At 48.7% G+C, this 27,566-nt stretch overlaps 2 protein-coding genes across 3 annotated transcripts in view; one reads left to right on the top strand and one right to left on the bottom strand.

Moving 5' to 3' along the window:
* The window catches only part of ABCC2 (ATP binding cassette subfamily C member 2), a 34,052-nt gene extending 24,958 nt beyond the window's left edge, over nt 1-9,094 (top strand). The window contains exons 24-32 of the mRNA XM_083505177.1: nt 395-550; nt 2,087-2,286; nt 3,068-3,194; nt 4,014-4,115; nt 4,226-4,369; nt 4,718-4,876; nt 6,040-6,206; nt 6,360-6,554; nt 8,162-9,094. Coding sequence (XP_083361303.1) covers nt 395-550; nt 2,087-2,286; nt 3,068-3,194; nt 4,014-4,115; nt 4,226-4,369; nt 4,718-4,876; nt 6,040-6,206; nt 6,360-6,554; nt 8,162-8,291 — 1,380 coding nt within the window. The 3' untranslated portion in view covers nt 8,292-9,094. The remainder of the gene's footprint in view (nt 1-394; nt 551-2,086; nt 2,287-3,067; nt 3,195-4,013; nt 4,116-4,225; nt 4,370-4,717; nt 4,877-6,039; nt 6,207-6,359; nt 6,555-8,161) is intronic.
* Nucleotides 9,095-9,460: 366 nt separating this feature from the next.
* DNMBP (dynamin binding protein) overlaps nt 9,461-27,566 on the bottom strand; it is a 48,834-nt gene continuing 30,728 nt past the window's right edge. For both annotated transcript variants that reach the window (XM_083505178.1, XM_083505179.1), the window contains 13 exons: nt 19,407-19,600; nt 18,312-18,411; nt 16,982-17,129; nt 16,536-16,553; nt 15,566-15,765; nt 14,892-15,022; nt 14,697-14,801; nt 14,359-14,487; nt 13,541-13,873; nt 12,553-12,735; nt 12,189-12,387; nt 11,247-11,677; nt 9,461-10,653 (listed from right to left, as the gene is read on the bottom strand). In XM_083505178.1, the coding sequence (XP_083361304.1) occupies nt 10,468-10,653; nt 11,247-11,677; nt 12,189-12,387; nt 12,553-12,735; nt 13,541-13,873; nt 14,359-14,487; nt 14,697-14,801; nt 14,892-15,022; nt 15,566-15,765; nt 16,536-16,553; nt 16,982-17,129; nt 18,312-18,411; nt 19,407-19,600 (2,357 nt within the window). In that variant the 3' untranslated portion in view covers nt 9,461-10,467. The remainder of the gene's footprint in view (nt 10,654-11,246; nt 11,678-12,188; nt 12,388-12,552; nt 12,736-13,540; nt 13,874-14,358; nt 14,488-14,696; nt 14,802-14,891; nt 15,023-15,565; nt 15,766-16,535; nt 16,554-16,981; nt 17,130-18,311; nt 18,412-19,406; nt 19,601-27,566) is intronic.

Genomic DNA, 27,566 nt, shown 5'->3' on the forward strand with positions numbered 1-27,566 from the left:
AATGTATCAACCACCACCTGGGGGATTTCACTGTTTGTGTTTTGGTTGTTGGTAAAAAAATTAATTTTATATATATATATATATATATATATATATATATATATATATATATATATAATACAGATCATAAAATACTATTAAAACATAAAAAGTGTGTGTGAGCATTGCATAAAGTGATTGTTTGAAATAATGTAGTAATAATAATCATCATCATAATCATAATGGCAGAAATAACTGTAAGTGAGAGTGATAGACCTAAAAGTGAAACCTTTGTTTCCAGCTTGGTTTTGAACCACTCTCGTTCATAACTGGCCACTCATGAATCTAGGTTGTACAGCATGATGCTACCAACTCTCATTTCTTTTGTCAACTCCCTCCTCTCTGCCCCCTGCAGGACATTTTCACTGTGGACGAGAGCATTCCCATGTCATTTCGCTCCTGGATTAACTGCTTGTTGGGGATTTTCAGCACTCTGTTTATAATCTGTCTGGCCACACCTTATTTTGCAATTGTCATGCTGCCTCTGGGTATCATATACTACTTTCTTCAGGTGAGTTGGGGCCCAGCCTCTTTGGAAGCAGACGTTCCTTTTATTTGCCAAGTTGCATCCATTCAGAACTGTTTCTTGAGCCCTGGAGCTTCAGCTCCAATACCTGCGTGCTTTGCTATTCATTACCACTGAAGTTAATGGACATTACTAACTTGGGTTCATTAATTTCAGTGGGTCTACTCTGAGAGAGACTTGGTCAAACCCTTAGTTCTGTGATGACAAGGGAAGTGCTATATTGCTATCCAGAATGTCAGTGACTGGAAGGAGCTATGCTCTTGCCAGCTGAAAGAAGAGAGCGACCACAAGACCAAGTGCAGAATAGAACACACCTTTCAGCTTGCAGCAGTGCAAACTGTTTTCTTTTAACTGCTTCTTGTTTCATAGGAGCTGCATACCTCTTCCTTCTAAAATACCCAACTGTGGGCAGGATTCAACTAATGAGTCCCACTAGTAGAACCCTATGCAAGGACTTCCACTAGTGCAATGGGACTTTTGCCTCTCTCCACTGCCCAAAACTGGCTCTGTTGGGATCAGGAGAACCCCCAGAATAGCACACAGAGGAGGAGAGGTGGACATTTTGTCTGGCAAGCTGAAATTCTTGCACTGATGGAACAATTTCCATAGCTGCTATGTTGACTTCCTCCCTGTATTAATTATTTTTGAATGCTGTAAAAACTGCCAATGTAATACCATCAGATAGGTTTCATTTCCCAAATGGGCTTCTTTGCATTTAATGCTCTTACAAACAGGCGCTGTAAGTCACTGCAGATGCCAGCCCTCCGAAATCCGTGTTCTTAAAGTACACCAGAAACAATGACTCCATCAAACCTTTCTAAAGCTCTCCTGGCATGGGCTTACTAGTGAACAACAGATTATGGCTAACACCATTGGAAAACTGATGCTTGGGTATAATAAAGCAAAACTTGAGTCCCAGAATTGATTTAGCATTTCCTCTCAGAAGGCAGACTCACCAAACACCTCTGAAACTGTAGAATGGCATAGTCCTAGTCTCCCATTGGCAAAATATTAACTAACAGCTGCAACATACCTGTCAACATTTATCCAATGGAAATAGGGACATCCTTTTCAGTAATAATAGTAATTGTAATAATAATAGTAATTTTATTATTATTTTATATATACCCTGCCCATCTGACTGGATTGCCCCATATGTTGCTTGGAACATTTTAAAAAACTTTTAAAAAATAAACATTAAAAAACTTCCCTATACAGGGCTACCTTCAGATGTCTTCTAAAGGTTGTATAGTTACTTTATCTCCTTGGCTCAGGGATGGGTTGCATACCATACCCTCCAACATTTCTCTGATGAAAATAGGGATGTCCTAAGGAAAAGTGGGACATTCTGGAATCAAATCAGAAACTGGGATGGCTTCTGTAAATACGGGACTGACCCTGGAAAATAGGGACACTTGGGGGTCTGCTGCGAGCAATTGTTTTAGGAGTGAGGGATAATGATAAGGCTAGGAGGTCTCTGCTTTTCTTGTGGCTATCACTAGTGCGTTTCTCTCCTCCTAGCGGTTCTATGTGGCCACCTCCCGCCAGCTGCGGCGTTTGGACTCAGTTACCCGGTCTCCCATCTATTCCCACTTCAGCGAAACAGTGTCGGGCCTCTCTGTCATCCGGGCCTACGGGCACCAGGAACGCTTCCTGAAACACAACGAGGAGCTTGTGGACATCAACCAGAAGTCTGTGTACTCTTGGATCGTTTCCAACAGGTGGGACTGCGATGTGGAAGGTTTTGGCCTATTCTCTAAATCAGGGAGTTGGGAACTTCAGGCTGTGGGGCCAAATCCAGCCCTTTGGGACTCTCTTTCTGTGCCTCAGACCTCTCCCCAGGCCACACCCCTCCCTCACTCCATTTCAGACCCTGAATGGTGTTTGCCTGGCCTTGTGTCCTTGAACTCTGGCCATGCCTTTGGTTCTCTGGATGGAGGATGGGTGTTGGGGTGTAGGAGTGTGTCTAGAAACTAGCCTGCCAAACAAAGGTAAATTTTATACCCATAGTTCTGGCCACCTTTGCCTCTGCCCCTGTGCACCACTAGCATGTGGCCCTTGCAACTTTGCCCAGAGGGAAATGTGGCCCCCAAGCTGAAAAGGTGCCCCCAGTCCTCAAAAAGGGACCACCAGTCCTCAGCCAACACCAGCAGGTGTACTTTTTTAGTTTGGGTGTTACTACAAAGCCTAAAGCAAAGTACTGTACAGTTTTCTGTTGGCCTGGTGGAGCCTCTCTAGGTGTGCAGCTTATCCAGGTTACTTCCAAGTAACATGCCTTCCTTTCTCACATGACTCTAAGTGGGCTGGTACAGGCTGAGCATTTGGGAGATCAGGAGGCTGTGCTTAGGCATCACTGCCAGATGCCAATTGCTAAAATTTGACTCTGAAGTGAAAGCAGGAACGCCTCTTCTGCTCAATGGCAGTGGCTGGATTTGAGATGCTGTAGGTTGCAGTACTGATGGAGCACTCACCTTTCCCTTCCGCATTTGTTCCTCCTTACAGGTGGCTGGCTGTGCGCCTAGAATTTGTGGGGAACCTGGTGGTTTTCTTTGCAGCGCTACTGGCAGTCTTTGCTAAGGATACTTTGGACAGTGGCATTGTGGGACTTTCTGTCTCCTCAGCTCTCAATGTAAGTGACTGAGGCCAAAAGCGGCCAGAACAATGGCTATACTGGGACTTTGTAAGGTGCATTGATACACAAGCTAGGGATCCAGTGCCTAATTTGGGGGTTTTCTTGCAATTTATTTTTTATCTGTTTTCATAAACCATCAGGTGTTGAAAATAAAGTGGATTAGGGATGGAGTTAGGGAGAACCTATTGTCATGAAGCCCAAGAGCTACTCACTACATAGCTAGGTGCCAGGTTAAGTTCAAGGTGCTGGTATAGACCGATTGGGATCAGGATACCTAAAATACAATCTCACCCCTTATGTACCCCATCAGTGATCACTGCACTTCACAGGTGAGAGCCTCCTGCAGATGGCGTCTTATCAGGTCTATTCCACACAATATAGGAACCCACCCTTTCTTGTTATGACAACTATGCTTTGGAATTTTCTCCTGTTAAATATTTGATGGGCACCATCCTGTTGCCTATCTCTTTCAACGAAGTCTTTCAATAGAGACCTTTCCCAGTCTGCATCTGTATTGGAATTTGTTTTTAGATGTTTTAATTATCACTTGTGTGTTTGCTGCCCTGGATTCCTTCAGTAGGAAGGGCAGGATATCAATTTAATTAATAAATAGTAGTAATGATGATGGGAGTGTGAGAGAAGGCCACTCTGCCTTTAAAAGGGGATTCTCATAAGAAGACATGCTCCTGCGCCTTTCTTCCTTGTGTCTGTAGATGTGGCCAAATGGGATGCAATGGGCTCTCTTAAGTATGGGGCAGGGAAGGGGAAGGGCTGGAGGACCAGGGCGGTTTTAATGATAGTTCCACTGCCATGCAGATCACCCAAACATTGAACTGGCTGGTGCGGATGACTTCGGAGCTGGAGACCAACATTGTGGCTGTGGAGAGAGTGCATGAATACACACATGTGGAAAATGAGGTATGGGGAGCTGTGGCGGTGTGGGATGGGGTTTGCAAGATTGCTGTGCTGTGGGAGAGGTCCCAATGATTCAAATATATCTTGTGTGATGCCTGTTCTTTCTCCTGCAGGCACCATGGGTAACAGCCCAGAGACCACCTTCTGGCTGGCCCAACAATGGAGAGATAAGATTTATAGACTATCAAGTGCGGTATCGGCCTGGGCTGGAGCTGGTTCTCGATGGGATCAAGTGTGAGATCCAGAGCAGAGAGAAGGTGAGGCACTGGGGGGAGATAAACAGCTGGTTGAGGCTGCTGAGAAGGGGAGCAGCACACCTTGGGAGAAAAAAGGAGTCACATGTGGAGGAAAGCTCTTATTTACAACATAACAGATACTGTCCTTTATTTGCTGAGCCTGCATCCCACGGACCTGAAAACCTCTAGGTTGCTCAGCTTCCAAGAATAATTCTCTTAGCTCAAAGTTCAGAGCCAACACAGACCTGTCTGACAGGAACCGGAGCAGAAATGCAACATCCTGTCTAGTTGGATGAATGAACCAGGAAAGGAGAACTGAGAAATAAAAGAGGTTTGGTTTATCTAACTCTTTGGATGCTCTTGCTTCAGGTTGGTGTCGTGGGCCGAACCGGGGCTGGGAAATCCTCACTCACCAACTGCCTCTTTCGCATCCTGGAGGCAGCTGGAGGCAAAATCCTGATTGATGGGCTCGACATAGCAACGCTTGGACTTCATGATCTGCGCCGGAACATCACCATCATCCCACAGGTGAGACATCCAGTAAACCTGGCTTGAAGGAGCTGAGGCCAGGCTTTGGCTGCTTGGAGGGAGTGGAGTACCGATGCCAAGTTCTGTGTGGGGTGTCCTCTCTTATTGCATTGACGCTGCTGATTCTCGTGGTGGAGGGCTTCCCATGATGTTATTCCACATGGACGACATCAGGTGGCCAGTTTTTGCCCACATGGTTTGAAATTAAACTATTCAGGGGCATGCATGCTGTGCGTGGTGCTTTAAAACCCTCAGTAATCTTTTACAGCCCCCTAAGCAGCAGATGGGGACGCGGGTGGCACTGTGGGTTAAACCACAGAGCCTAGGACTTGCTGATCAGAAGGTCGGCGATTCGAATCCCTGCGACGGGGTGAGCTCCCATTGCTTGGTCCCTGCTCCTGCCAACCTAGCAGTTCGAAAGCACATCAAAGTGCAAGTAGATAAATAGGTACCGCTCCAGCGGGAAGGTAAACAGCGTTTCCGTGCGCTGCTCTGGTTCACCAGAAGCGGCTCAGTCATGCTGGCCACATGACCCGGAAGCTGTACGTCGGCTCCCTCCCCCTCGGCCAATAAAGCGAGATGAGCACCGCAACCCCAGAGTCGGTCACGACTGGACCCAACGGTCAGGGGTCCCTTTAGCTTTAAGAAGCAGGTGATAATTAGGGCTTCAAAGTGCCATGCACTGCAAACCACTTTTTGACCCAGTCTGTCTTTACTTGCCTCTCAGCTGAGGTCATATACGACATCAGGTGCACATGGTTTGGACAAAACGGTCTAGCAGGCCTTATTAGACCTGTGTCCTCCACTGCTATATTGATGAGATGGCAAATACCACCTCCTATTTTGTAACACAGTGGAACAAGGGGTAATTTGAAGGGGGTAATTTGTAGGGCCCATCGTGAATGTTCTACACCCCCAAAGCATATATGGCTGCAGACCAAGATCATCCCTAGTGGAAGACCATCCATGCTGGCTTAAACCGTAGCTTTTGGATCCCAGAGATGGGATGCTGAAGAACCTTGCCTACTTCACCCTGTCCATACTGTAGCTCACTGTTCAGCAATTGGGTGTGGCTGAAAGGAAGAACACCACTTTGGTTCAGCCTAGCCATGCTGCTGCTTCCAGCTGTACCTGCCTTAAGCCTCGCATGCCTGCACCTACAGGATCCTGTTCTTTTCTCGGGGAGCTTGCGCATGAACCTGGACCCATTTGACCAGCACTCGGATGAAGAAGTCTGGCATGCTCTGGAGCTGGCACACTTGAAGTCTTATGTACACAGCCTGCCTGAAGGACTGTCCCATCTAGTGAGCGAAGCAGGAGACAACCTGAGGTACAGGAAGGGTAATACGGGCTGCTGTGCGGTGCTCCCATCCTGAGAGTTGGGAGACTGTTGGGAGAGCATAGGCTGTGATGGTACTTACACTAGACCCTTGCAGGCAGCTGCATCCATTTAGCTAGTGATGGGCTGATCTTGTTTCCACAGTGTGGGGCAAAGGCAACTTGTCTGTCTGGCACGGGCCCTCCTCCGTAAATCCAAAATCCTGATTCTGGATGAGGCCACGGCAGCTGTGGATATGGAGACTGACTACCTGATCCAAGAGACAATCCGGAGCGAGTTTGCAGACTGCACTGTGCTCACCATTGCCCATCGGTTGCACACCATTATGGACAGCCACAGGTACAGTTTGTGGGGTTGTGGGCATGCTGTGTGAAATCTGGCATGATTTGGAATGGCGTTCTCTCATCATACACAGCTGTAATGGTTCAGGGCTTCATGGTCTCACAAAAAAAAGCAGAAAAGGTTCCCTCGGCCCACAATAGATGAAGCGCCTACAGCACTTGTTTCCCAAACTTGGGTCTCTAGTTGGCTTTGGACTACAATTCCCATTATTCCTAGCTACCAGGACCAGTGGTCATGGATGATGGGAGTTGTAGTCTGAAAATAGCTGGAGACCCAAGTTTGGGAAACACTGACCTACAGCAACAGTGGAATTGCATGGAGTAAACTGTCATTCAGTAATCATCCCACTAAAACTTCCACTGGGTGCTCCTAGAACTGACAACGCATTTGGAAATCTAAATCCAGATAGTTTGTGGCCTGTACTAAATATCCTTTCATACGTTGACACACAATCCGGAAGAAAGCCAATATTTGAAGTCCATGAGTGAAAAGCTTTCAAGCAGAAGGTTAATGAGCATAGGAAGAACCTGCTGGATGAGGCCAAAGGCCCACCTAGTCCAGCATCCTGTTCGCACAGTGGCCAACCAGGTGCCTGTTGGCCCACAACCCGTAAGCATGATCTCAGCCCAACAGCACTCTCTCCAACCGTGGTTTCCAGCAACTTGTATTCGGAGGCCTACTGCATACAAATGGTTTTCTTTGATAGTCAAACAAGAGAAATAACTCAGCATGCAGCGCAGTGAAATATAACTCTAGAAAATAAGCCTGTTGTTTTCCTAAGCCTGCATTAAACAAATGCTTGAAAAGCACAGTAAATGCTGTGCAGGTCAATTTTTTCCTGGGAAAGCAAATCCCTTCTCAGGTTGGCTTTTAGCTGCAAGCACATAAACAACAAGAAGAACAATGGATTTCTAGAAACCTTTTAACAACATTTGGCATCCAAGACTGGGCCGTAAGTTGCTACAAAGCAGATCTGGAAGGAAAGCGATGACCTCATTAAATCTGCTTTACAGTAACCAATACTTCCAAAGGAGAATATAACAAAACAGAGAAGCCTTTGGAGCTGCAATGGCTCCATCAGCCCAACCTTTTGGGACAATGGTTGAGCCTGTGCTTCCCACTCAACTCAGCAAAACAAAAGTTCCTGTGATAGGATGATGACCTTTCAGGGTGAGCAATTGGACACAGAAATTGCTGTATAAAATATTGGATGCATTATTAGTTCAGTGACTCCCAGTGAATCATTAAGGGATGGGATACGTTCAACCCCACCACGCAAGCCAGGTTGACCATCAATGCCAATAATTATTCACCCAGATCAGTTGAAGGGATTCTTATCCTTCCCTCCACCCTCTGGCCACTTTCCCTTTTCCATTCCGGAAACTCCCTCCTCTGGAGCCACCCTGTTGCAGTTTCCACTTCTTTTCCTCAGAAATGTAGATGGCGGGGTCAGTTTTACAGTTGCTGGTGTCAACTTTTCTTTTGGTGCCATACAGATTGACACCACTTAGTTTCTGATTGCTAACCTGGAAGGTGCTAGGAGCTGTGTGCAACTAGATTTGGGTGCTTGTGCTCAATCTCAAATGTCTCTCTCTCCACTCCAGGGTGATGGTGCTTCAGGCGGGAAGGATTGTGGAGTTTGACAGCCCTGATCATCTGCTTAAACAGCAAAGCATCTTTGCAGCAATGGCCAAGGATGCTGGAATTGTAGGAAGCCAGAACACTGCCATGTAGAGGCAAGGGCAGCAAGACCAAGGCCAGCTTCACGCATCCCTGTGGTAGCTTTTCCTGGACTTTTACCTTTGACTGGGTGCCAACACTGTCTGTACCAGCAGTGATATTATGCCTGAAGCACAGATTGTATCATCATACAGTTTCTGGGCACGCTGCACTCAACCAGCTTGTATCTTCACAGACAGCTACCTGATATTTTCTTGGCCCCGAACTCAAGCACTGCCTATAAGCCAGCCATGGTTCTGCAGAAGGGGTGCACTTTCACTATCGCCCTCCAAGATAGAAAAGATCAATGGAAGCTCTACCACTCCTCCTTTGTTTCAAGACACAGCGCAGAAGTTCCCATACAATTCTCCGTGCTATGAAGTAGGCAAAAACAAGCTGGTGGTGTTTAGTCTTAACTGGTTCCGTTTATTGCCCCCCTGCCCCCAAAACTCATCACCTTCCAGATTCATGTTTCTTTGGGGATACCGGCAGCTTTTGTTTCCTCCTCCTTGCATGGGGTTTCACACCTTCATCTGGAGGTGGGGTGGCGAGAGGATTTAGGTGACAAATTAGAACTTCACAACACTTAGTACATGGAGAAGTGCTGGAAAGGTGCTGACTAATAACTATTTGGGAATCTTGTCCCAAACAGTGAAGTCTCTGTACCCTTCTTTTAAATTTGCTGTCACAAGGTGTTTCAAATGTGGGGTGCACTGGGTTTTTTTTAAAAAAGTTTTCATACCCTGTCTACTGACCAAAGTTCCTGAGGCATCTTACGCTGTATTTAAAATACAATAAAACGGACAATAATCACTGAAGCGGGACAAACGTTTCTTGCATGTTCCTGGCCCTAGACTTCCCCCAGATGCAGCAGGCACTGGAGAAGCAAAGCATGAAAATACAAGTTTGCTTTTCTTGCTATTGGGTGTTCCCACCCTTCCCTATATTCCAGAAGGATTTTCCTTGGCACAAAGGAAAGTTGGGCATAAGTGGCTCTTACTCTTATAGGTCAGTCTCCCATTTTTGCCAGTACTGTTACCATTCATCCCTGGACCATCATAATATTTAATTGTTCCTGACAATCTTGGTGTTTGTGTGCTCGAGCTGAGGGAAGCTGCTTGCTGTCACAAGGAGAAGGGGTAACGCAAAAGGGGGGGGTGCTGTGCATGAATCATTCAAGATACGTCAGAAAAAGTTTTTATTTACAAAACAGCAGCTCAGGAGGCACAATGCAGCTGTTATTCTCTGCTCTTTTATCTTGGAGCAGGAATACCCCCCCCCCGGAAAAAACTCTGACTTGGGGCAAGGTGGTCCTAGCAGTATGTACACACACACACACACAAACACACACACGCGCGCGCGCGCGCACACACACACACACACACACACACAGCAGCAGCATCCAAGGTGTGCCACCAGACCCCACCTGAAGCTGCGTGAAGGAGCCCTTATGCACTTTGCAACAGCCAATGCCAAGTAACACTGAGAGAAAGGAAGCGCTCTCGTTTTCAGTAGCTAATCTCCAGCACCCTTGCATACAACATTGCAGTCTGTAGGAAAACAAAATTTCAACCTGTCTTTGTATTAGATCCACTACTGAACAAGAGGCCAGCCTGTAGTGGATCTTCCGTCTTGCAACTGTTTCATGCCATGACAGCTTAATGGAACATCTAAGTTCAGAGACAGTGCAGACTTCTGCATACCAATTGCTGGGGGACAAATGGGGGGCCATTGCCTGCAGGCTCTTCTAGTGGGCTCCTAGTGAGGATGGTTACTGGGAAGCAGGTAAGATGGATCCTTAGACTGATCTGACAGGGCACACCCAGCCCCCTGGGTTACCATTTGCCAGATGCCTCACAGTTGCATAATCAGCCGCTAGTCTGAAACCTGTTAGTCAAAGGAGACTAAACACCTACTTCAAGGGGGAATAAACTCCACACGGCAATGCTTGAGGCGAGGGGCACTGCCCCTCAGGACCAGGCACAGAGAGGTTCTTGTCTCATTAGGGTAAACCAGCAGAACCCTGTGGAAGCACTTCATTCAACTTCACGGGAAACCTGGTTTGGCTCCCCCAAAATGTACCCAATTGAAACCATAGGGGAAGGGGATGGAGAGCACAAGGCCTCCCTCTTCAGCCTGGTTCCAACAGCGATTAAGGCAGCAGTTTCTGGCAACTCCAGACAAACATCCTTCACGTGTACTCAGTCTTCCGAATGTAGCTGGACGGCACGTAGCCCCTCTTCCCATGTGCCTCTGCCAACCACCACTCCTGGTTCCCCGTGATGTCTTCGAACTGCAGAATCCTTAGTCTCTGATTGGCGGTGACACTCAGTTCATTTGAGTTCCGTCCCGTAAAAGTGTAAACAGCATAGTAGACCTCAAAGTAGAAAGAACGGGGAGGAGGTCAGTGGAAAAGTAGGAAGAAACATGCTGCACCATTCAAAGCCCCACAGAACAAGTCCCAGGCTGTTCCTCCCCCCCCCCTTTTTTTTTACACTGAGAGCACCTGCTTTGGGAATTTTGTTGTCAAATTGAAAAGCAGGCTAAAAATATCTTAGCCCATACAATATGAATATATAAAGTCCCAAGAATTAGCTGTACTGAATTAGATGGAACAGAACTCACTCTGGGCTTCCAATACAGTGGTACTTCAGTTTACATACGCTTCAGTTTACATACGCTTCAAGTTACAGACTCCGCTAACCCAGAAATAGTACCTTGGGTTAAGAACTTTGCTTCAGGATGAGAACAGAAATCGCACGGCGGCAGTGGAAGGCCCCATTAGCTAAAGTGGTGCTTCAGGTTAAGAACAGTTTCAGGTAAAGAACAGACCTCCAGAACAAATTAAGTTCTTAACCTGAGGTACCACTGTATGCTCATTTTCAGAGGAAGCCTTGGTTGTGCCAGCTAGCCAGTCGAATTAGAAATGGCCCATTAACAGAGACAGAAATATGCCTCTTCCCCACTCACCTGGTTCCCCTTAGACTCGCTGGTCCTCGGCCTCAAGTTGCCATTCTCCAGCGAAGGTGTCGCCCTGGCCTTGGGCCGGGCCGGAAGCCCATTGTGTGGGTCGGGGTTACTGTATCGGCGAGATGCCGGAATGGCCCGGGGTGGCAGAGCAGAGTCTACAGGACCAGTCTTAGGTTGTTCAGCAGCATCCACCTCTGAAAGGGCCTGCAGGGAGCTCATTAAATCCCCTTGGAAGCCCGAGTCCTGCGGAGGTTTCTGAGGGCTGTTTGCAGATGCGCTGCTCACTATGCTGCTTGGCGTGCTGCTGCCACGAGAGGAGGAGCCGCTGTGCTCGGATTCACTCGAGGAATGGCTGCCCACAGAAACATTTGAGTGGCTGCATCGTGGGTTGTATGGCTTCAGGAAGGAGCTGTACACAAAGCCCTTGGTCACTGTGGAGGGAAGGTCGGAAATCAGAAGCACAAACAGGGCATGGCCAGTGTGCTGGGAAACAGCTGCATAAAGTGTCTCCCAACACCAGATTTCTGTATCATTGTGGACACTGGACCAACACTGAACTGGGGAGGTGGAGAATGTGCACTGCTGCTGTGTGCACATAAAAAGGAAAATACTTGTGGCATTTTTAAAGCCATGTGAAAGGAAAAGAACTGGGGCCTGTAGGGACTCAGCAGCCTGCTTAGCAGTAAATACAGCTCCTGAGGCCACCAGTGAGAGTGATAAGCAGCTGTCAATAAAAGAGGAATTTGAAGCTCTACCAGAATGACTTTGATTGATATCTGGAAAGAACAGGTGGTTCTTTTAGAAATTAAAATAAGTGCACTTAGCGCCAGATTGGGTGGGAGTGTGGAACCCGCACAAATTAAAGAATAGATACAGAACAAGCTCCTCCGGACAGGAGGTGTCCCATGGTTTGCCTGGAGCCCAAGAGAGGCCTCCACTCACCTCCATTGTCAATGAGCCAGCGGTTCTGACTGCCCATGGGGTCCTTCTTCTTAAGGACTCCCACCAGGTCACCCTCCAGCAATGAAATGTCCAACTCTTGAGCGGCGTTGACATTGCGCTCAGCCTGGAAGAGCTTGTCTGGGGGGTACCGAGACAGCAAGGCAGCGCGGAGGTCGTCCGACTGCAACATGTAGCTGGGCTGTAAGGGAAGTGACAGCACCAAACAGTGATGGGGAAGGCGATGCAGTGACACACAGTGCTCCATGCCCGGCCCTGGTTCCTCAAGCCAAGGCCGCCCACCACTGGACAGTGCCCATGTTGAATGAGGAGTCCCCTGCCCATCGTTGCCCCCACAGTTGCTCACCATTCCCAGAAGCGGCTGCCTCCGTGCTGACTGGCGCTCCAGGCTTTTCCTCTCAAAGGGCTTTTTGGCAGCGGGGGTGCTCTCGGGGAAGAAAGTAAAGACCTGCAGCTGCTGGAGGACGCGGCTATGCTCTTCCTGGAAGATGGCAACCAGATTGCCCTCTTTGCCAACCACCTGCAGCAGCTAGGAGAGAGGAGAGCAGCAGGGCCGTCAGAACAGTGGAAATGGGCAGCCCAGCTAGGCACAAGAGACAGGCCACTATGAAGCCAGGCTCCAGGCAGGGAACACCCAGAGACCCAGGACATGGTGCCTTCTTTTCCTTACTAATAGAGCCCATTATCAACAGTTATGTCCTGTGTCAAGACCGTCATCCCAAGGAGCCTTCCATTTCAGAGGGGCTATAGCTCAGGGGCAGAGCATACGCTTCGGATGCAAAGGGTCACAGGTTCAATCCTCAACATCTCCAGGTAGGGCTGAGAAGGGCTCCAGCCTAAAACCCTTGAGGGCCACTGCCAGTCAACATAGATAATACTGAGCTAGATGGACCGATGGGTCTGACTCAGTATAAAAGGCAGCTTCCTTTGCTCAACAGTGCCTTCCTGTTGCCATTTCCCCCAGTGGCATTCACAGCCTGGGGCAAAGAATAAACTCATGGGAATTCAGAGATTGTATAAGGCACAACGGTCACTGACAACCATCGGACTAGCAGAGGGGATTTGAGGATAGAAGGTCCAAAGGCACCAGAGAAAGAAAGCAACAGCCAATATGAAATCCCAGCACAGAAGGCAACTTTTAAAGAGCACTGTGCTGACCTAGTGTGTGCCTTTTCCTCCTCCACGCCAACTGGAGAGTGCATTCGTTGAAAATACAGTGCAAATGCAACAGGGCAGCAAATCAGGCAGCCCTATATGCTCTTTCCTTCTGACCCTCGCTAGTCTCCAATCAGGATGGGCAGCCTGCACGGTCCTGGCCTCTCCTGCACACTTACGGAAAGCAGAGGCTGCAGCTCCTGCAAGGCCAGGTGCACGAAGTCACAGTGGGCCTCCGCGTAGCCGCGCAGGCAGCTGGTGAAGAGCTCCTTGGCGCAGCACTGGAATTTGGGCAACTCATCCAGCAGCTGCGTGTTCAAGGCCTCGTAATTGTTGCGAGCCGACTGCAGTTCTTCCAAGGTCCGCTTGTCCTTCAGCCTTTCGGCCCGCTCCGTGCATGTGTGGAAGTCCAGGAGCTTGTCGAACCGTTTCTGCACGAGTTTGTGAGGCCCGGCAAACATGTTCAGCAGCTGATTCAGAGGGGAGAACACCAGCCGCTCTGTGCGCTCCTTCTGCAAGGGGCACAAGGACACCAAAATAGCATGCTCTTTCCCCCACACGTTTCTGTAGCAAATCATTATTTCGTTATAGTTTCAGTACAAGCTGTACTAGGGGAAGCAAGGATTTTTTTTTCTATCTTGCTGCAGAAAATTCCTTGGGAGGAGGAAGACAATACACATTTGTTTGTAGTGTCAACAAAGGCAGAAGGGCACCTGCTCTGCCCAGTACCACTCCATATGTATTTCAGGAGAAAGCCCATTTTGCAATATCTCTTCTATCCCAGCTCCTTGCCACAAGCTCTCCTCCACCAACCAGTGGCTTCATCAGCCTGAAAGGCTTCCTCCTCCCCACCTCCCGCTATGACTTTCCCTCATCCTGAAATATTTTTCTAGCCTCTTCCAAAGTTCTTTTCCTTCTGTTTCTGCAGCCAACTGACTCTGTGCCCAGGAGGAGGAGGAAACACCTGACCCAGGAAGGAAGCAAAGACCTCACTCACGAAATCAGAGAAGAGCTGGTCGCTGATGAGACGGTGGACCTTCTGGAACTGTTCCAACTCAGCACTGCCTTTCTCCATGCACAGGTCCCACATACTCAGTGCTGCTGTCACTTTAACACAGGCGGACTCCTGAGGGCAGAGAGACACAGACGTCAGCGGGGCGAAAGCAGTTTGCAACCCCTGCAAGTCCGGCCACAACCAGAGCCAAGATTGTGACGCAGAAACTTCTGCCCAAAGCTAGCCAAGGCAGGACCCTCAAGTTTGCTAGTCACTCCATCCCCTCAGTCCCCAGTTCTTTACAAGGTTCTGTCCCATCCCCTACAAATATGTTTATTCACCCGGACATGCTGAAGGTAGAGAGAAAGGTCCCGGATGAAAGATTTAATCAGCCGCTCCTGCATTCGGAAGTTCTTCTCGGTCTCTTCAAAAGCCTCATCTTTGAGCTGTAACAGGAAGGAGGAGGAGGAGACTTGATAGGTACCGTGGAGCTTGTGATGGATCCCCATAGACATGTAGCCAGAGTCAGCATTTACCTGCGGTGCAAAACCTGTGAGGTGCTTGAGGTGGCTGCTGACGCGATTCGATTTCTTGATGATGGAATGGAAGTTGAGCTTGGAGATCTTCTCAATGAGGCTGTCGTCATCAGTCTTCCGGTACTTCAGCACTGAAAGAGAGCGGTAGAAGCAAGAGTCAGCTCCCAAGAGTCATGGAATAACAGGGTGTGGTGAGGGACAACAAAAGTCACCTGGTCTAATCCCCTGAGAGTACAGAAGATCCATTAAGGACTGTGCCATCCTGGGGAGTTTCCCTCTCAGCCTAGATACAATCCTCTGTCAGTTTACTCCTAGCCCACAGTACACCACCACTTCCAAACACCAGAGGTAAGTGGCTCATTTGCCTTTTGACATTTGTCTCTTTGTAATGGAGCAATAACTGGATAATGCATCCTGCCAACTAAGCATGACTGGGTTAAACCAAATGGACTTTTGCTATTACTCCCACCAGCCACTAGAAGGCGCTTCACCTTTCTCAATCTCTCCCCCCCCCCCCAACAGCCAGCCTGCTGTACACTCAGTCTCCATAGACGGTACCAAACTCTTCCACACAGGGATGCTCGGCTGCTTTCCATCTTCCTCGCTTGTCTCAAGCGAGTGCTTGTGCTGCTCCTCCCCTTTCCCCATGTTGTCTCCCCTGCCCCACAGCTCACCCAGGTCCTTTCGCCTTTTGGACTCATTGATGTTGCAGTTGATCTCCTTGACAGCAAGGACAGCCGCTGCCAGGGGACCACGGTCAGGATGAGACTCAGGTGTGGCGCCCAGAAGCTCCATCAGCAGCAGTGGGTAGCGCATCACACGTTGAACGGGCTTGATCAGGAAGGAGCCCAGGTCAATGTAGTTGGTGCAGCCCCTGAGAAAAGGGGTGGGGAAGTTAGCACAGAGGATCCCGTATGTTGTCACCCACACTCTCACCCCACAAACACTGCACCCCAGGCAAACCAACCCCCACCTTCCAACTGCTCTTTGGCATAAGCATGCACGTGTGAGATGCTTTGTTTAAAAATGTTTTTACTAAATTGCCTATGCCGCCTTGAAAAGATATTTATATATTGAAAGGCAGCCTACACATTTATTAAATAAATACACTGGGACACATATGGAGGCCGGACACTCCACACCAGTCTTCCTCCCCCAAAAGACTGTATATAATCAGACAACATAAAACCAGCTCATCTCATTCATCCGAAACTCAAGTCACTTCTTCATCCTCTTCTAGCCAAACTCACAATACCTGGATGGTTGACTAGTTGTTTCCTAAAAGCCAGCCAGCCAATAGCATTCCTGTCCCACATCTCACTCAGTTCCTTCCCCATCCTGAGCGGGCCAAGATGGTCGCAGCAGTCTGAACCCTTTATAATCTCTTACAGCCCTCTCTTCCCACTCCTGTAGGAACCCCATTCCCAGGCATGTTCCTTGCTCCTGCCTCAGGCAGAGATGCACAAATACTCAAACCCTTGTATTCTGGTCTATGACCATAATAAAGATTTGAATGATTGATCCAAACCCTTACTCATACTGTACATTTTTTGTGGGTAGGTATGGACAGCAAAGAGAAATCAGGCACAGAACGTAACTGGGGAACAGCAAGAAACAGACTGATGGTATAAAAAGGTCACTTACCATTCAGTGTACAGACTCCTGACAGGAAAAAAATAAAATAAGAAAAAGCATTAGAACGGTTGCTGCCATCTCCACCTTCTAAGCAACAGCCTTAGATGCACTCAAGCTAGGAAACTCCTAGCCTGGAGGGAAGGGGAAGCTGAGGATGTTGCTGGACTACATCCCTGACCATGAACCATGCTGGGAATTGGGAGACCAGTATCATCTGGAGGGCCACAGCTTCCAGACTTCTGCGCTATTTTGGTTGAGGGTCATGTCTGGAGGAAATGTTCAGTGGTTGGGCAGCATCTGAAATTCTGTTCCCAGTGGAGTCCAGTGACAAACAAGCAGGTTCTTCTGCTCTAACCGGGAAGGAGAGGGGATCAGGGCCAAATTATCCCTCTGTGTCAAGAGTACAGCAGTTGGGTGGGATTGTGAGAAAAGAGCCTGGGCAGCTGCCCTCTCACCTGAGGCTCTCCAGGGACTCCAGCAGATGCTTCTGGACCCGCTCATCTTTCTCATAGGCCTCCAGAAGGGCAATGGCCTCGTCGTGGTTCTGGCAGTAGACTTTGTACACATCCTCCAGCTCAGCCCGAAATGCCAGGAATGTTGGCCCTTCGGGGGAGAAAAGGCACATGTCACTCAGCAGCTCTCTTCCTGATGGAAATGGCTCTTAATGGCCAGCCAGTAACAATATTCCCTTCCCACACTGCAGCAAATCCAGAAGGGTGGGGGAGCAGACAGCGTGTCACCCAACACTTACACATGGGTGCCCAACAACACATCTCTCTGCCTTTTTACATACCCATGGCTATACTGTTATTGAGAGATACTCTTATATATAAGGCCCTCAAGGGCTTGGGATCAGGATACCCCAAAGATCTGCCTCCTCTGATATCTATCTGCCCAAACCTTAGTGGCCCTGTTTCACGTGGCCCAGGCAGGTAAAGTGAGGTGAGAAGCACCTTCTTTACAATTTATTCAACACCAGATGAAGATCTTATTCTCCCAGGTTTTTTAAAAAAGAGATTTTAAAATCGGACTTTTTATCTCACTTACTGCATATTTGGGTTTTCTGTTGCTTTCTGCTGGAAATGTTTACACTGCAGTTGCGCCGTGATCTTTAATATGGTATTACATCATTTTACCTTTGCGAGCTGCTCAGAGAACTGTGTTATTGGGTCATCAATAAAAATAAACAAATGTATGTGGCTCGTGAGTATGAGGGTGGGTTTTGCTTACACCCACCAGCAAATTGCTTTCTCCTCTTCCATCCTGGACACCATGAAATGAGAAACCAAGAACAGGCTGAAGGCTAAGCAACTGCCATATTTAGAGCCCCCAAAGCAGGAAGGAATGATTCCCTCATGTCCTATTGACTGGTGACCCATTAAAAAGCCTTTCCTATAGCTTGATTCACTTGTTCAAGCCATCTGGAGTTACTCTTGTTTGCAAGCAGAGAAAAAGTGCAACGCCTGCCTTGGGCTGTACTGTGCAGAGTGAGGCATGCTTAACCTCTGATTTTAATGGACTTTGATATGCCAGACTCCATACAGATCAGGCTGTAGACTGGCAAAGGAACAGTGACTCTATCCCAGCCCTACTGAAGCTAGGAGACCTCAAAAGAAGAGGCCTGGTTATAGATTAAGGAAACAAAGGGAAGGCCCAGGCATTGGATTTGTTGGAATAGACCACTTGAACTGTTGCCTTTGTCTATGACCACTTTAACCAGCATCCTTTGCTCCACTCTTATTCCTAGGGTCAGAGATGCCCCAAAGTTTTGGGCAAAGCACCTACCAACAGCATCTGCAGCTTTCAGGGTGCTCAGCAACTGCTTAGAGAAGGCAATGACACCGTGGATGTTCCCAAACAGCCCCTCACAGTCTACCTGTGGCACCTAGGAAGCAAGGGAGTGTGTTGAAGCAAAAGGAAATTGTTTTCACAGAGGACTCTTATTTACAGATAGGCTGCTCCCAAGGACACACCCTGCTCACACGAATGAGCTAGTCCTTGGCAGTTTTCCTTCTCTCTGAAGATACAAAACATTGTGGGAGAACACCAGAGTTCTCCAGGTCTTGATGCCCAGTGACATCCCAGTATATACACAAACTGACATCAGCACTGCCAGCATGAGCACCCGCAGGCTTGAAAGAGGCCCTTCCAGCTCCTAAGCGTCACCTAAATGGGGAACCTGTGGCTCTCCAGAGTCCAACTCCCATCAGTTCCAACCAGCAGGGCTAATGGTCAGGGATGACAGAAGCATCTGAAGAGCCACAGGTTTGATTTTGATTTAATATTTCTATTCCGCTTTTTGCAAAAACAAATGCTGAGCTCAAAGTGGCTCACAAGAATCACAATAGCAAAACAATAAATAAAAAAACAATAAACCTTACAATCACTGTACTATTAAACAAAGTAACATAAAATAAAGCAAACAGCAACAAATTTATCAACATGGTTAAAACGAATCAATGAAGTTATAGTAATTCAAAATATCAGAAAATATAAAACAACACCATTCATCAAAATGATTAATACAATTCAGTAAGGTCACAGATTCTCTATCCCAGACCTAAACAGTTGTTCTGTGCACCCACCACACCTTCCAGGGAATATCACCCATCAGCACCACCATTTCACACAATATTCTGTTATCTCATTTTTATCCTCCAAGGAGTCCAGGGTGCATATAGCACCTCCTCACAACAACCCTTCGAGGTAGGTTAGGCTGAGAAACAGTATGGTTAGAATTAAAGGCAGATATCTCTGGTTAAGCCCAACCTTCCATATCCAATGGCTCCAAATATTGCTAAGTTACACGCCATCCCTGGCAAAAAAAAAAAAAGTCAACTGAAAGCCCACCATTGGCTGCCACAAACTGGCCACTCCCACCTGTGCCTCCTGCAGCGGCACCAGGACCATCTGCACAGACATCTCAAGGTCCCGGATGTAATCCTGCTCTGTCTGCAGCAGCTCTTCAATGACCTTTGCCCTCTTCTCCAACATCCTTTGCTCTGGGTTAGGAGTGGTGGCTGCAGTGGCCGCAGACTCCAGTGATGCCGGCTGGGAGGAGAGCAGAGTCATTTCTGAAAGAGAAGCAAATGGGATCAGGACAGAGCATCCGAGCCAACAGCTCCTTATAAAGCAGCAGCGGCAAGCTGGAAGTCCACGGGCCAAATCCAGCCTACAGATGACTATCAGCCGGCTTCCTAGTGGATGAAAGAGGCTTTTAGTTCTGGACAGCCTCCTCACTGCTGGCTTCAGGGTAGGAGGAAAGTGCCAGAAACACACGAGCAATAAAACCCACATTTCCGGCAAGTCTCCCACCTTCTGAGGACAGGGTTTTCCATCAGTGATGACTAACTGGCTGTTGCACGTAATTGAGATGGAAAAATGAAATAACTTGCCCCCTTGCCTTTGTGCTAGTTACAGATTTATTGCAATTATATCCCACCTCTTTCTCCAAGGAGCTCAAGGTGGCGTAGGTGGTCCTCTCCCTCCTCATTTAGTAACACAACAAGCCTGTGATGTAGGTTAGACTGAGAGGCAACGACTGGCCCAAAGTCACCCAGTCTCCCAAGGTCCTGGTCCAACACTCTAACCACTATACCACATTGGCTACACTCTAGGTTAGACAAAGAGGTTATCAAGTTGAATGACCACAGCTGCATGGCCACACATCCCACAAGTCAGGGACACGATATCTGTGGAAGGTACAAGTCTTCCAATAGAGGTATGTCATGATGGAGCCAGTCAGAAGAGAGGCTGCCTAACCAACACATTTTTTAATGCATGCTTTTATGCCCTACATATTTCTGACTGGGTTAATTGTATTACTTAAGAAGATTGTGCAACAATTGTGGGCTGCTCAGCTAAGATTTTTCCCCCCAATCCAGTGCACTGCAGCCACCACAAGGCAAGTAAAACATCTGAGGGAGGGGTTGTGGTTCAGTGGCAGACCACAGACTTCGCATGCAATAGGTCCAGGTTCAATCTGTAGCATTTCCAAGTAGGGTGAGAGAGATCCCATCTGAAGCCCGACAAAGCTGTTGCCAGATTGATGGGCCAATGGACTGACATGGTGTGTGTCTGTGTCTGTCTGTGTGTGTGTGTGTGTATATATACCGTATTTTTCGCTGCGTCTTCGCTCCATAAGACGCACCTAGTTTTTAGAGGGGGAATGCAGGGGGGGGGATTATTTAAAGGGAGCGCTGAGCAGACCCTGTATGCATCCCAGGCTCTGCTCAGTGCTCCCTTTCACTGACGGGCTGCCCTTCTCCCTCCTCGGAGAAAAGTTCACACATGCTCCGCGCAGCGGCTCTTTAAAAGGAGCGCAGCTCTTGGGGGCTTTTCCGGGATGTGGGGGAAGGGACTAAGGGGCTAAGCCAGAAGCTAGAACAGCAAGAGGGAGTGCTGTGCAGCGATCCCTCTCACTATTCTGGCTTCTGGCTTCTGGGATTGCTGTGCAGCCTGCATTCGCTCCATAAGATGCACACACATTTCCCCTTACTTTTTAGGAGGGAAAAAAATGCATCTTATAGAGCGAAAAATACAGTACCTATTAACACACATACATATATACGTGTGTGAGAGAGAGCTTATTTTGTTCCCAACATTTGAGGTAATTTGAAAAAGGTTTTAAAAACAATACATGCTCCGCCCTCATACAACATTTCAGTCACCCCATGCTACACCAGTTGTAAACAAACTATTATAAGAGCAATAGGCAGGAATCTGCAATGTATGTCATACAAAAAAGGTGTGAGAAAAAGATCAGAATTCCTCACAACCCAATCCTTTGATTCAGAGGCGAGGTACACAAAGTTCAACAGGCATTGCTCTCAACGAAGCACACATAAGTTTGAACCCTCAGGCTCAAAAAGAAGGATTAAGGCTGCAATCTTATACCCACTTAGCTTGCAATATATATGCCTCAATGAACTCAGTAGGACTTACTTTTGAGTACACATGTATAGGATTGCACTGTAAGAGAATAAGGTTTCATTCTGAAGAATACAAAATTCATTTTAAGCATTTCCACTTAAGCACTGCATTGGCGTAGGAAGACTGGAAAAAGAAAATACACTAAGGAGCTTATTCATTTCTTCATATCACTCTAGAATGATACAATACACCAGTTATAAATTAAATTAGTACATGGTATCTCTCAGACGCAGCTGACCTATAGAACTGTCTGCCACCAGAAGGCACAATCACCAACAGTAGCAACAGACAAAACTGAATTTGTAAAGGATCCAAGCAAGCTAACAAAAAATTAAAAACATTGAGAGCTATAATAATTAGAGCAAATGCTCACCACATATTCACAGGCAGAGTTGTTCACCTGTCACTTTAAGCTATAGGGCAGGGGTAGGCAAACTAAGGCCTGGGGGCCGGATGTGGCCCAACTGCCTTCTCAATCCGGCCTGACGGAATCAGTGTGTTTTTACATGAGTAGAACGTGTCCTTTTATTTCAAATGCATCTCTGGGTTATTTGTGGGGCATAGCAATTCATTCCCCCCCCCCAAATATAGCCCGACCCCCCCACAAGGTCTGAGGGATGGTGGACTGGCCCATGGCTGAAAAAGGTTGCTGACCCCTGCTATAGGGGTCATGATTTATTAGGGGAAAGAATGTTCCTGATTCCCATGGACTGGAATCAGGTACTTTAAGACTGCCGTTCTATACACTCTCACCTGTGAGTCCCAGGGAACTCCAGGGGGCTTACCTCTGAACAGACAAGCACAGCCTCCTACTGTAATAGCACAAGAGGAAGGCATACAAAGCTCCTTGAAGCAACTGGCTCATTATTTGCCCTGCTGGGGGACAGGAAATGGAGCTGGCAGAGTCATCGGGTTGATCCAGTAAAACTAAAATTGTGTTTACTACTGCAAGACTCAGCACACCACTGTTGTCTAGGAGACTTGAGAGAATAGGCAACGCGAGATCCTATCCTTTTTTTGCAACCATCTGCTAAGCCAGAAGACATCCCCAGCCCCCAAATCACTTGGCGTGCCTTGCCAGATTTTTAAACAAAGGTCCACACGTCCACTGGAAGGGGAGGGGGAGCTACTAGCCACTCTTAGAACCACGCGATGGGGAAGGGTTAGGAAAAGCGCAAGTTAAGGAGGAATTGGAGCAATCCTTTCATTCCACAATAGCAATGAAGTCCGTAGTAGCAGTAGAACAACAACAACAACAACGGGAGTTCTGTACACAAAAGCACTGCCGGGTGAACTTTCGACAGCTAGAGCCCACTTTGGCAGGGACACAAAGCGCTCGGGAAGGCGATAGGCGTCGATCAGGAAACAAGAGGGGGGAGTTATGCAGAGTGAAAACCGTGCAAGAGCTCAAGCTCTTGCCGCCGGCTGCGGACTCGCGGCGAACTCGAGGGGCAGCATTCCACGCCGCGTCCGTGGGGCGAAGGCTGCGACTTCTCTCCCCGCGGCAGCAGGAGAGAGGGGAGAAGAGGGGGCGTGGCTCAGGGTAAGAGCCGTCCAAGCAGGTGCGGGAGAAAGGGGATCGGTTCCGATCCAGCACCGCGCAGGTTAAGAGCAGCAACTGGGGAGGGATCGAGAGGGGGACCCCCAAAAGTTAACCCATCTCCGACCCCTGCCCGCCAGTCCCTCCCCAAATTCCTCACCAAGCCGAGCTCAGAAGTCATTCCCCGGCCCCACCTGCTGCTGCTGCTGCTGCGGCTCCAGATGGGGGCCCATCACGTACGCAACCGGCAGGGTAGGCGGACGAAGCTGACCCCAGCCAGCCCAGCCCACGGCCCCCGGCCCTTCGGGAATTAGCATCTCAATAGTCTTAAGGGAAGGAGCGGCCACCCGGGGTCGAGCAGAGCCAAACCCCGGCGCTGGGAATCCAGAGTGGAGGAGAAGAATCCCTCCGTTTTTGCAAAGGCGCCTCCCCAGTCTGGCTACCCCGCTCCGGATTGCGCTCGTAAAGTCCCCCCGGCTGGTTCTTGGCGCAAAGTCTGCTGCGGTCAGAGCGAGCAGAAGGCCAGCCTGCTAGGCAGCTGAGCTGTTGCGCCGAGGGAAAGGGGAGGACGCGGGAAAAAGGGACCAGGTGCCAGGCAGGTCCTTGCACAGCTCAGCACCCCTGGGACCGCAAGGGAAAGCTAAAGAAGGAGAGCGGCAGGAGGAGGAGGCCGGGAAATTGGCGGCAGCAGCAGCAGGAGGATGAAAACAGCGCCGCCCATACCTGCGTCTTCGTGACCCACTGCCGTCTTTGCCCTTCCATGCAACCACGGCCAAATCTGGGGTACAACGAGGGCGTGACTGCCTGCCCGGGAGGCGACAATAGCAGCCCTCTTCCCAGGGCGAATCGAATCGGAACTGGGAAGAGGCGACTAAAACAGGTGCCCATCCAGTCTGGCGCAGCTCGTGGAAGTTCGGGCAGGGCAGAGCCGGCTCCTGGTTTTCTATCTCACCTGCTGTTGTCTTGACTCCGGCCGGCCCCCTGGCTCAGGTTCACAGGCTGATTCCTGGGGCCCAGCAACCCCCAGGCCTGGCATTTCCCAGGCATTTGCTCTTTTTTTAAAGGGAAAACATCCAGCAGACTCTTCCTCTCCCCGCAGCATTCCTTTGTGACCCATCAGCTCCAACCACCGCGCAGAGAGAGAGAGGCACTTGTGCAATGTTTGGTTAGGCAAACAAGCAATTCACAATACAGTAGTAAGCAGGGATGCCAACGGAAGGCATGCATTTCCCTCTGTGGCTGCTGAAGAAAACTTTATCAAGCAGAACAAGCTTTCCCTCTTCCCTCCAATTAACTCCTTCCATGTATATATGTTGACCCCCCCCCCACCACCTGCAGAACAGGCACTTCTCAACAGTGATATATCTCCCTCCCTGAATTCAAAGAGACGGTGTACTTTTGCTTGTCCATATGAGATAAAGATGTTCCATTGCCTCTGCGTTTAAACTGGTCTTAAAAAACAACAACGTGCATTTATTCTCAACAGTTTGGTAAACAAATAAAGCCAACCCCAATGGGCACATAATCAGCTGGCACAATGAACAGGGTTGACGTCCCCCACCCCGATTTGGGTGCCAGATCTCACGATTCTGTTAGCGTGAGCTGAATTTTGATGAGCTGAGCCCATCTCTGTGTCTCTGCTACTGGCTGGGCTGTTGTTCTCCCTGGGCTGGAAGCTGATCAGCATGCATTTTCAGTCCCACTCCCACTGCCTGTGTGACAAACACTGTTCTTGGCAGAGGAACACACATGCATGCCCTTTCAACCACAAGCCTGCTGTGCATAGTGAGGCAGCCCAAAATGCTAATGCGTCATTCCACAATAGTATGACAAAGGGCTGGAAGAAGGCCATCCCAAAAGGGCAGAATTCGCAAGGCACTGAGGCATCACAGTGCTACAGTGTGCTTTACATAAGCGCATTGTTCATCCATGGACTGCTCCTCACTTGCTCAGCAACTCGCTTACCTGCACCAAACCTTGCATCTCCCACCACTCCTGGGCCTGTTTCCATAGCTTCAAAATAAGGGGTCGAGATACTAAGTCTGAAGATTTGCACCCTGCTTTTCAATCAAACAGTTCTCAAGGTGGCTTACAACAGGTTGCAATAATACACATGTGCTCCCAAGCTCACACAACCCAGCAGCCCTTGGGCTGATAGAGGGGACCAGAGCGGGCTGCTCTTTGGTTCTGTAGTCCCAGAGGCCTCGTGATATCTGGGCTCTTCGCCTGGGAGGCACTAAATTCCATCCAGAGTTGCAGCCCCTCCATCATGCTTCTCTGGTACAGTTACTATCTACATGATAAGATCAGTGCTAGCTCTCCAGCAATAGCTAAAACTGTTCTCTACATCTGGGCGCTTGTAGGAGGCAGATAGGCAAAATAATTCTGTGCACCAAAAGGTCCTCAGAAAGATTTTCAGTAGCTGTGGAGGAAGAGCCACAATCCTCTCCTCAAAAGGGCCCAGGGACATTGACATAGAATCATAGAATTGTAGAGTTGGAAGGGATCTTGAGGACCATTCTAGTCCGACTGCCTGCAATGCAGCAATATGCAGCTGTTCCTTATGGGGATCGAACCTGCAATCTTGGCATTATCAGAACAACACTCTAACCAACTGAACTTTCCAGGGTTAGTGGCTGGCTCAGGGAGCCCAAACCCCAGCTATTTTGCAGCAGGCTGCATCTCTCCTGTCCTCTCCCCTCTTAAAAACTTACTTATAGAGTAGCTGGGGTGCGTAGCAGAGAACAGTAATGGTGAGACTCCAGCCACACACTTCCTTAATTTTACTGTACATATAAATGTGTACAAATTTGTGTTACGGGCCTATGCCTTACACTATAAGTGCCTAGCAATAACCTGGGTGCATGTGTGTCAATGCCACACATAGAACTGCAGGGTTTCTCCTTCCAAGCCCCAAGATATTTCACATGTTCAAGAGGGAGAGCACACCTCCAAGTTGCCTTTCATCTGGCTGACTGGTGCCTTTGATGGCTGTATGACAGGATGCTTCTGAGCTATCACTATTTTTGGACAGGATTCAATCACATACTGTGCAACAAAACCCCTTCCCCCGAAGAGCAGACTTGCGATAAGCAAAGTGACAGAAACATGAGCTGGAAAGCGTGGACAAGCGTGGATGTTGCTTGATACAACATCATCTAACCTCCCTGTGAACAAATCAGAATGGAGAGCCAACATCGTCTGGTCTCCTTGCAAATCAGGATGCATGCTTAATAAACAGATGCAGTTTTGCTCATCATTGCACAATATATTTCCTTGATGGCACAGGTATCTTGCCAGAAAACAAGGCAGCAGAAAACAAAGCAGATCCCTTTTACCGGAAGAACCTAGGAAAGATTTCACTGGCTAAACAAAAAGCTGATGGAGTGTCCTGGCCCAGACAAGAGCATGTTGCCTTTGGGGGTGGGGAGCACAAACAGGGCTCCTCAGAGGCCCAAGCAGGAGCAGCCCCCTGTTGTTGCTGCCTCAGCCACTGACTGACTGCCCTGCCCACCCTCTTCTCACTCACCTCCCTCCTTTCTTCAAGCATCCAATAGCAGGTGCATTGTTTGCGAAATCCAGGCCAAGAAGGTGTGGCCGCTGCTGGAATGCGCAACGCGGCTGTGTGGTGCGTAAGTACCCAGAAACAACGTGGCAGCCCAGCACAGTAACCGCCGCTGCCTCTGCAGAAAGTAATTCCCAGGGCATCTGGCCAGCACATGGAAACCATGACCCAGAGGACAGAGGACATTCCATTGGTGTGACACACAAGCTGCCGCCATTTCCAAATGAAAGCAAGTTTCTGTTTCAGACTTCGCTGCTTTGTTGCCTTGCAGCAGTGGAGCAAAATAGAAGAGAAAGCAAAAAACAAAAGCAGCCTCAGGAGATTACAGTGGGAGGCGTGTAGAAGAACTAGGCAATTGATAAATAGCTGAAGCTGGCACCCTGGTCTGTGACTCAAGAGCCTCCTGCCTCAGATACTGGGGTAATAAATTCATGAGAGCACATGTGGGACCTGGAACGAAAGAAGGCACTCCAAAATGCCCCAGGGTTCCAAACAGCCAGGCACACCCCTTTCCAGAATATTCTGTTCTGTCACCCACTCCCTCTTCTTCCCTGCGCCAGTCAGACAGTCCTCACCATCCACATTCAGAAAGGAAGTTCACCTCCTGATGTCACTGCCCTCAAACACCCAGCCTCAGTCAGCATGGCGAACCACTGGGGATTATGGGAAGTTCAGCCACACCTGGAAGGCCTCAGGTTCACTCCAAATCTCCTGACTCCTCCTCCCAGCAGCTTCATGTAGATGTTCAAAGCCAAGAGGGACACAAAGGCTGGATTTCTCAAAATAAGTACCGCTGGGCAGAGCAGCAGTCACTCAACACTATCATCTGGGACCTGCCTGATAAGTAGAAACAGAACCACAGCAAAGTATGCCTCCAGTTCCCAATCTTGTCAGACAGCCCATGAGCCAGATAATTAAAAACAACCCCAAAGTCCAATGTAAGTGGTCTCTGAAAGCAGCTGAGAGATGGAGAGGAATCAACAGTCTTATATTCCCCCTGTCT

Source organism: Podarcis liolepis, assembly GCF_965112155.1.
Source record: "Podarcis liolepis genome assembly, chromosome: 5".
NCBI lineage: Eukaryota > Metazoa > Chordata > Lepidosauria > Squamata > Lacertidae > Podarcis > Podarcis liolepis.